The 9,738-nt window shown below is 41.5% G+C and overlaps 1 protein-coding gene and 1 long non-coding RNA gene across 3 annotated transcripts; one reads left to right on the top strand and one right to left on the bottom strand.

Moving 5' to 3' along the window:
* The first annotated feature begins 450 nt into the window (after nucleotides 1-450).
* Nucleotides 451-3,654, top strand: LOC138198061 (uncharacterized). Its single transcript, XR_011178249.1, has 2 exons — nucleotides 451-722; nucleotides 1,485-3,654. It is a non-coding gene; the product is annotated as an uncharacterized lncRNA (long non-coding RNA).
* Nucleotides 2,343-6,607, bottom strand: aimp2 (aminoacyl tRNA synthetase complex interacting multifunctional protein 2). Of its 2 annotated transcripts, none has more exons than XM_069149191.1 (4): nucleotides 6,349-6,607; nucleotides 4,829-5,050; nucleotides 4,280-4,514; nucleotides 2,343-3,183 (listed from the first exon to the last, which is right to left on the bottom strand). In XM_069149191.1, the coding sequence occupies exons 1-4, from the start codon at nucleotides 6,475-6,477 to the stop codon at nucleotides 2,795-2,797; spliced, it is 975 nt and encodes a 324-aa protein (XP_069005292.1). In that variant the 5' UTR covers nucleotides 6,478-6,607; the 3' UTR covers nucleotides 2,343-2,794. The 2 variants fall into 2 exon arrangements, with proteins under 2 accessions (XP_069005292.1, XP_069005293.1); XM_069149192.1 differs by having other exon boundaries at nucleotides 6,463-6,607.
* Between the last annotated feature and the right edge of the window lie 3,131 nt (nucleotides 6,608-9,738).

Raw genomic sequence — 9,738 nt, 5'->3', positions numbered from 1 at the left:
AACCAATTGGAAGGCAGAAGTAATGAGTTTAGTGACAGGGTGGGATCTGCTGCCTCATTTGCATGCAGCCCCGACTGCGTCGACAGATACTGATTGCTGTTTCAAAGGCGCCTGTTTGTGTGTGAAGGCGATACAGAGCATGCAAACGGGAAAATTCCAGAGCAGCAGAGTCCCGAGTGTATTCCCTGCCATGTGCCCAGATGTCAGCTAAGAGGTTTTGTCTCGTCAGACAGCTGCCTGGAGACCAACAGGAGGCTGTCAGAGAATATATATATATACATATATATATATATACACACACACACACACACACACACACACACACACACTCACTCACTCACTCACTCACACACTCTGTCTGGACCCGAGCTGTCGAAAAATATGACACTTGTGAAAATGCAAAACCAACCCAGAGAGCATGAACAGCCCTGGGATTCGCCTTTTCTTCTTTTTACCATTATTACATGTATGTATGTATATATATATACACACATATATGTACATACATATATGTATGCACATATATGTATATATGTATGCTGGTTATGGGACTTTCTGCAGGTTGCCTTCAATCCCTCAATCTTCTCAAAGGATGACACAGATGTATAACACTCCCCAGCTGTGGACTGCTGTGACACTCCTCAGATCCACAAACTATTCTTGTGACAGCGAATTGGGATTCTATTCAACCGCACGTCAGCTGATAAGAAGAAAAACACACGGTGAGCAACTGATTGCGGAGAAAGAACACACTGAAGGTGCGTAGGGAGAGGACTGCTGCAGTTAAAAGAACTGTCGCCTTACAAGAAAATACAGTAGAATACAGAAAGGCAGGTTCAGGGAGTAAAAAAAAAAAAAAGATCTAATTACAAAGAAAAGGGGAACTGCAATTTTGATAGAAAGACCCACTATGATGCGTGATTATGCTTTTTAAATAGGTCACTAACTGCTGGATGCCTAAAACGTGTTTTGAATTTAAAGTGCGACATTCAATGATTGTATTGGTCCATATTAATTAGAACTCCTAGTGTGCTTAAAGTATGCTTTTTTTTCTACAGGATTTGCTCGTTTTTTTAAGTCCTAAAAATGTGTTTCCTGAAGTGATCTTTCTTTAGCTCGAAGGTAAAAAAAAAAAAAAAAAAAAAAAAAATGTTGCCGCTCTGAACCGATTCGTTTTCGTTCGATATTTGCAGTTCTTTTTTTTTTTTTTTGTCATTTCATGGTTATATAGTAAGTATGGCCATACAGATACAGGATTTTTGGGGCTGTATTCAAACAAATATTTGAGAGTTTACAGCAAGCAAGTGATAAATCAGTTCATTTTCATTTTCTACACCAATTCCATACCGCAAATACAGTTTTCACGAGGTTTCCCTAAAGAAGCAGCGTGGAGGATTTAGTGACATTTAGTGATGAGGTGGCAGTTCGCTCCCAACAGATCACTCCTCACCTCACCTCTCCCTTTCCTCCCCCCTCCGCTGCAGATTCTCTGCCAGACTCAGCAAGCAAATGTGAAAGTCCCTCTGGAGCCAGCGACGTGGTGCGCCGCGAGGAAGAGGACCAGCTGCCTATGTAGATATGAGGTAACGAAAATGCAACAATTCTTTGTTTGAGGTGATTATAAACTAATGAAAACATTATTATGACTATTTTGGCCCATTTCTGCCAATAGAACCGCCTCAATCCTACACACTGAACCTTGACATTTGACTTTTGCAACAACTGTCACCATGTTCTGGACAGAAGATTTTAACAGTTGAAAAATAAACTCTGAGGGGCAAACTGAAGAAGAGTGACACTATTTTTCAAAGATAAATCTTTGGCATCGCTACTGTTTTTACAACTTATCAAATGACACATTTGGCAATATTAAAATCTGTGCAATGAACTAGTACTGGGCTTTAATATGAAAAATGTATGCAAAGCTACACTTAAAATCCAGCATTTTCAGTGTAAAGATTCTATTCAAAATGTGACTTATTGGCCCGTAATGACATTCAGTCATATTCCCAAAACCTCCCGTGTTCATGACACGCTTGCTGGACAGACATGGAAGTCCTGTGGACTAGATTGTCCAAAGATGTAAGTTCTTGTGTTTTTTGTACCTTACTCCCATCCTCTCACTTCATGCATGGTGGGATGAGCTGCATCTCTGTGTGACTCTGGATCAGGAGCTAAATTAAGATGAATCTTAAAAAAAAAAAAAAAAAAAGAAATCAATAAATGTCAATCCTGCCACCTATTGGACACAGACATGCACTTCAGTAAATGCCACTTCTTTGGTTTCCCGAGGTAAAATACTGTTTAAAATGGTTAAAAGGGTCAAATACGACAAACCCGAGTTCAAAGTTTGATTCAAAGTTTTAATGATTTCAGAAAACGAATGGTACAAAGTATTACTTGTTAAAACACTTGGTAATACCCATCACCAGGCATTAACACACACATTTAGAACAGGATCATGTTAGGCACAAAGTGGGTGGAAGGTGAACTGTGTGTTTGTCTAACAACCTCTTGTCAGTGCCTTTGATTTAATCCATCCCCGAACCTTTGTCCACACAGTCCTCTCATGCTTCCTCCCTTGTAGCTTTAGAATCTCTGTGTTATAGAAAAAGCAGCATGGCGGAGATAAATATTTTTAAGTTATTATAACGGTCAGCCATGTTGCTTCGACGGAGTCTTTGTCAGTTCTGTTACTTACTGCGCGGCAAGGAGGGAAGCATTAGAGGCTGTCCCAGACATGGCTGGGACAGTTCATTATTCTAATACCCATCTCTCCCTTTGTCAGCCCCAGTCACTGCAGAAGTAGCTTGGCCGGGCTGAAGTGGCCCAGGTTCTCGCAGGACTTAATCCAGCGCTGGACATTCGCTGGAGCGGAAGAGGCCGAGTCGCTCTGCAGCACGCAGCAGTAGCAGGCGACGTCAGCCAGGGAGAACTCCGGTCCGGACAGCCAGGGGTTGCGGCCCAGGGCAGAGTTGAGGGCCCGCAGGACGGCGGCTCGCTCCTTGGCACTGCCCTCTGCCAGCTGGAAGAAAGCCGTGTCCACCCAGCTGTCCACCAGAGTGGCGAGGGCGGGATCGCTGGGGTAGGGAGCCAGCAGCTTGAAGAGGAAGCGCGCCACGTTGGCCTCACCCTCGATGGGACACATGTTCTGGACGCTGAACTTCATCTCCAGTTTAGGAACTGTGGGTAGGGTGGAGAAAGATTTAACCGTGGTTAACAACAGCCCCTTTACCGGAGCCTGTTAGAAGCAAGAAATGCCACACCGTTATTTCACTTCTCTGTTGTGGTTCAAACACAGAATTCAGGTGGTGACAGAGCCAAATCACCACAATGCCAACTCTTTTTTTTTAATTTATTTTTTTACACAGACCCCTGTCTAAAAATCCCACAGTGGGGCAGCATTATGCCAGCTTTGATTATTTCAGTGTAAAAAAAGAAAAGCCTTCATAATAAGGGGGCTTCTTTATGGCATTATTTGTCTAAAAACTGAAAAAGTCGTACTCGTCTTGTCAATATTATTACAAATATTACACGTGAATACAAATCTTCTGTAGCGGCAAAGAATCCCTACAACAAAAATACACTAAATAATACATTGTTTGATAGAAACTGAAAACTTATTAAAGCTGCAGTGCAGAAATTTTGTCTTAACGGCATCACAAACCCGTGAAATGACTCCTTCCACGAACAGGATTTGATCATCAGTTGGATAACATTTAGAAAGTCTGAGGGAGCTGCATGATTGAATTATTTGATTACCATTTAAGTCAGCAAGGTACTAAACTGGAAATTAGCTGGCCAGCAAAGGAACATCACACCGGATTTAAAAAAAATTATTAAACACAAAAAAATGATCTAACATGTGGCGACCGGTTTAATCAGCACAGTGGAAACTCATTTGGCTGAGGCTTGATTGTGACCGTATATTTATATGTAATAGTCCTGCACAACAGCTTTAACTTTTAGTATATTCCTTGTGAAATATACATAATATAATCCACAGTCCATTGTCTTAAAAGGTGATTTAGTCACATTAAAAGGTCACCTTGTTCTTGATAATAAATCTACTACCATCATTCAAAAAAGCTTCACCTCTTAATCACACAGTAAAGTAGCCAAACACCTACTTAAACTGCTTCATGTCTGATTATAGCTGTTATTATTTGCTGCTTGACATGGTGAATGGTATAGTCAGTAGTTATATCATATCCGAAAAACCAATTATCAAAACCACTTGCACACTTTGTGCCTGTGAGGAGTACAGCGTTTGACGTACCATCTTTCCATATGAGAGTGAAGCCCAGCTGGAACATGTGGCGGGCGTAGCTGTCTGCATGTCGTGGACCGAGGCAGGACAGGAGCTGTTGTGGCACGCTGGTGACCGAGGAGTGGACGTGGACGGTGGAGAGCACCCGGTAGCGCTGACACAGCAGACTATGGAGCACCAGCAGGGTCAGCGGTGGCTGTGCCGGGTTGGCATTTATGACGATGTCACGGAGGGCACCGAGATCCTGGTGACATTAAGAAAGTAAGTACGGTATCACCCTTGTCTACTATGACTAGGACATTGCAGCCTGTATTAGCAGGTGGTTATTAACCCACACCCTCATGTCTGCTCCAAGACAAATCCCAATATAAACAGGCCGTGCAAGTTAGACGGGTTTGATCAGGACAAAATAGCAGAGACTGCTCCGAGAATGGAAGGAAAACTACAGCATCTGCTGTCAGTGCATCGCTTATGAGGGAAATAGTGCAGATAAATGCTGCCTTCAGTTCTGCTAATGACGGTGTACAGATGACGCCGGCATTGTTTTCAGTCCCTCACCTTGCCCAGCAGTGCGTCCAGGTCTGTGGTGCCTTTAAAAGTTGTGGCGCTGGAGCTTTGGGGGGAAGAGAGGCTGCTGCTGACCGTCACGTCCAGGTCGGCATCTGGGGTCATCACTGTCTTGGCCAGACCCTCCACGGCTGCTTTCAGCTCGTACAGTTTTCTCATAATCTCATCCTGCCGGGCCTCCAGAGCGTTGACGGCCGGGTCCACCTCGCCGTTCTGGAAAGACAAGAGAGAATCTCTCTTTTGAGTCTGGCTGAAACCACGAATGGAAATTTGAGCACAATTCTGCAGCAGTTTTACAATTTGTGGGAGAGCTAGTGTCTCTACATGAAACTGCTCCTGCACAAAATAACATCGAGGCACGAGTGGAAACTTACTTAAACACATTCCCAGTTTGGAGTTAAACCGCACCTGTGCGCACACAAAAGTACGAGACGGATCAAAGAAAAACCTTTCTCGTGAAGACATTTTGAGGACCAAACCTTACGTAGAAGTCTGATACCATCAGATGATCATTAGATTGTACAGTCGTATGCAAAGCTTTGGTCAAACCATGGGGGAAAAACCCCAGGCACGGCGGCAACCTCATCATAATGTCACAGAGCAACATCTCGAAAAGCCGAATTCTGGATACAGGTGACGGGCAGGCCATGAATGAATGAATGAATGAATGAATGAATGAAAAGAGCTTGGCTTCACAAAACCATAGCTCAAACTCTTCCCAGACTTTAACATCCCTGCAGGGACTGAAATGTTTTCTTTTCACGTCTAAAATCCCCCCAAAATATGTACTTCGCCCCCGGGGTGTGTAACAATACACCAATGTTGGAGTGAGTAAAAGTTAAAGTGGCAATACAACACTGTAAGAAATACTCCAAGAAACAATATCACAAAGCAAAATGCACTTGAAGCATCAAGAGTAAATGAACACAGTGCAGACAGACAGTACCTGGAGGGTGTTGCACTGTCATGTGTGACGTCATATTGCTGATTCATTAACGCGTAAGTAGTAATTTACCGTCTGAAAATCTGAACATTTATTTGAGTAGTTTCATTTATCTTCATTTGTAACATGACCATGATGTGAAGTATATAAGTGACATGAAATCAAAAACAACGGCGAGCGACTTGTTTTCCACAGCTGGATCAAAGAGTCTCCCGAGCACAGTCCTGCTTTATCGTGTTATTAATGTCAACAAAAGATTGGAGACTGTTTTTTGGGTTGTTTTTTTTTACTTTATGTCGTTTGATAATCTCGCTGAAACAATGCAGACGTACATTAATTGTTGCATCAGCCACAAGTCGAGATTACTCATCGTCCCCGACGAGCTCAGTTAGCCAGCTGGCCAGCTCGGCTAACAACGTGCGAATACGGTCAACGAGTCGAAATGAGCGCGTCTCAATACGTGAAAAGACAAAACAAAACTGCAGGCATCAAGATAGAAGCGGAGTAAAAAAAAAAAAATGGTTTTAAATAAATCCGCCTTGTCGAAATGAAATGAGTTAACAGTTACCTGAAGCGCGTGTTGGGAGCTGCAGCAGTTCCCTCGCTGCGCGTGGACATTTGGTACCTTGTACATGCAGGTTGGCAAATCAATCTTTACGTCAACCCCGCAGATGGGCTTTACCTGGTACATGGACATAGCGGAGGACAGCGAGTGCACTGTCAGAGAAAAACAGATTTAAAAAAAAAAAAAAACTTAAATCCAGGACGCAGAAATCGTCCGGGGCTGAATGAATGTTGACGGACAGCAGCAGCAGCCACCGGAGCGCGGAGTTACACAGGAAAGAGGCCTCGGCGACGTCACATCCGGCGAAAGCAACGCGTCAAATTAAAGTGTGGGAAGTAGCTCAGTTCACGTGTTTGGTGTTAAATTACTTTTAACGTCCACAGGACGGGCTAAAAAAATAATCTAGATTCGTGGTTAGACTTTATGACGCCATGTTTCTTCTCTAATATCCAATCCCATATACACTAGAGGACGCCACGGTATAATGTCTCATCCCGTCCTTGCGAGCGCAATGCAGGAGGTCAGAAGTTAACGGAGGCAAGTATGACCTTCACCATTACCAACAAAACCAGAGTGATTGAGGTTGCAAATTCAGTTTTAACTTTAACATTGAGTTACAATTGTTACAAGCTCAAACTAACATTTGTGTGTTCATTTGAAGAATGAAGATAAGAATGGGTAGGTAGGTAGGTAGGTGTTTACTTTATTAATCCCCGAGGGGAAATTTTTTTAAGGTAAGATGTTGTTTTATTGATTCCCACATGGGAAAATGCACCTGTTGCAGCAGCATAAAATTGGAAGAAAAGAATGAGTAATTGCTTTAGAAAACCCTATGAAATATATACATCGCTCAATCCCTCAGAAACACCTATAAATAAAAAATACACGCATTCAATTCAGTTCAATTTTATTTATATAGCGCCAAATCACAAGGCAGGTTATTTCATGGCACTTAACACATTAAAGTCCTTACAGCAGAACTCTAGAACATTATACAGAGAAACCCAACAATTCAACAATTCCCACATAAGCTAGGAGGGAAAAACTCCTCTTTAAGGGAGAAAACCTCCCTCTTAACAGGAAGAAACCTCTGGCGTTGTGTATAGCAAATACAAAGGAAGCCAGAGCTGCTGTAATAGACTGCACTTCCACTGGACCATTTGATTCAAAATGCCAAGGTCCAGATGAGTGTATAAGTGTGGTTATCTGGATTACATGTTAAGTTTGGAAAACTTTTAAAAACTCCCCCCATATAACTGTAGTCAGTGCTAAGACTATAAATATATTTCCTAATCCTCCAGTTTTCAAATGATCAAACTTTACTTGATCACTACTTTAATCCATGATTTTTCTTTGATGCAAGAGAAAACATTTTGTTTTGGGGTTTTTACATCCTCTCGCTGGGCAACATGCATGTTGTGATGTCACTAAATGAGGTAGAGTCAGAAGTGCAATGCTTCCACCCATAGAGAGCAGTGCTGCAGCAGTTTTCTGTCCCACATTGCACCGCGAGTTGGGATTTAAATGTTAATAAAAGGATTTAATAAAATCAACATGTCTGCAGTGAGTCAAGCATTAGTGGTACTTCAAATGGTGCTGTAAAATTAATTCAGCAGTGGTCTAATATTCTCAAAAAGTAGCAGTTGAGGAAGAGATTGAACTTTTTCACTTTAATGAAGCAGTGTTCCCTAAATGTTTTGGGAATTTATTCCCTTTCTCATGGACATAAAAAAAAACTTGTTAAAGTATTGTTGCTATTGACGCCACCCAAAGTTTGTATTGACTTTCAAACTATTCAGTCCTAAACCTTTCATATTCATTTATACGCATAATTAAGAGATATGTTTGCAAATGTTGAAGCTTTTATATGTATGGGTCTTCTGATAACCATGAGCATGATTATTTAATTGATAATCGTTGTTTAAAATTTCCTGTTTAAATTAAAACCCTTTGTCAAACCTTATACACAAGCTTGTTATCAAGTAGATCCGACTGTCCAGTCATGAATACGTCAGCTTCAGCAACGGATAAGAAGGAATATAGGTGAAATATATTGAAATTGATCTCAAATAATCCCACAGTTTATCATTGCAGTTTGCAGTGTTGTTGTTGTTGTTGTTGTTGTTGTTGTTGTTGTTGTTTTGTTTATGACTCTGTCTCATGTGACATCAACATCTCTGTGATGTTTTGTGGCCAAACAGCTAAAAAAAAAAAAAAAAAGCATTTCAGCTCTGACAGCTTAATATGTACAGCAGTCAACCTGTAAAATCAATTAGCTCAGTCTAGCCAGTGTTATTCAACCACAAGTGATCTTTCAAATCAATCAAACCAGGCAATACAATCCATTACCAGGAAGCAGTTGAGGAGGCCGTGACTTTGACTGATACCGGCCTCTCCTTTGACGTGCAGTCACCTTCTCCTCTGTCACCTCGCTGTTAGAGAACTCTGCTTAATACGCTTTAACACTTGAGCCACATCTTTTCCTCTCCAGCCACCGTGGCCGGAGAGAGGGTTAATGAAAAATTGCACCATTGAGTTTAACGTTGCAACAGCTTGTTAACCCTGAATAATTCACTGTTCGCTGAAGGCTGGCAAGAGAGAGAAAGAAGGAGCACTGAGAGGAGGTGACAGGGGGGGTTGTTGAAGCCAACCTGGCAGTTTCTGCTGAGGTAATAGTCAGATCTGATGGCCCGTAAGACCTGAGCTAGGAACTGAGACTGCAGGGGGAGCTGAAACCTGACAGTTTGCAATAGTACTTTAAGTCATGTAGAACAAGGGAGTCTGTCAGGCTGTAGGTTGGGGAGTGACATCGGCATGTTGGTGCTGTCTTACTCAGGTCCAGTCTTATTGGGTTGCTGACACAGATAAACAGTGTGTGAATTTAGAGATGGAAATGAACACTTTGCTTTGAGTTCCGTACAGTAACACGTCTTATAAATATGTAGTGCACAGGTTTAAATGCATAGTTGAGGTGCATCAAGTTCATTTTGACAGGGGGAGGAAATGAGGATGTTGTTTCTGAATGCGTGTTGATTTAACACGTATTTTTACAGTGGTAAAGAGATTAAGAATTAAAGACTTTTAAAAGGTGAAAAAAACACAAAAGTACAACATAATATGTTGAAGAAAAAATATGACAATATTGTAGCAGTGTGTTGATGAAAATATCCAACCGTGAAAATAAACTCTAGTTTGAGTTGCAGACATTTTTAAGTAATGTTGTTATTGTGTCAAAAAAAATAAAAAATAATAATTCATTTGGGCCAGTAATCTTCAGATTTTTAATAAGTATCCTTATTCAACAGTTGTTAAAGTTCCTTGACAAATTAAGACAAAATTAGACAAAAATACAATCAGATTGGCAGAGTTCAATGCAATGTAAGATTTACTGCA

Source organism: Embiotoca jacksoni, unplaced genomic scaffold (genome assembly GCF_022577435.1).
Source record: "Embiotoca jacksoni isolate LCO1_2020_lvr unplaced genomic scaffold, fEmbJac1.0.p SCAF_15, whole genome shotgun sequence".
Taxonomy (NCBI): domain Eukaryota; kingdom Metazoa; phylum Chordata; class Actinopteri; family Embiotocidae; genus Embiotoca; species Embiotoca jacksoni.
The sequence above is the reverse complement of the archived record's forward strand: the minus strand, read 5'-3'. Positions and strand labels throughout refer to the sequence as shown.

What these genes read in the sequence shown, in the direction of transcription:
- aimp2 (XM_069149191.1), bottom strand. Translation starts at nt 6,477, where the DNA reads ATGTCCATGTACCAGGTAAAGCCCATCTGCGGGGTTGACGTAAAGATT. An exon ending in GCTCCCAACACGCGCTTCAG is followed by an intron (nt 5,051 to 6,348) that starts GTAACTGTTAAC and finishes TTGTCTTTCCAG; the next exon opens with AACGGCGAGGTGGACCCGGC. An exon ending in CACTCTCATATGGAAAGATG is followed by an intron (nt 3,184 to 4,279) that starts GTACGTCAAACG and finishes CCCTACCCACAG; the next exon opens with TTCCTAAACTGGAGATGAAG.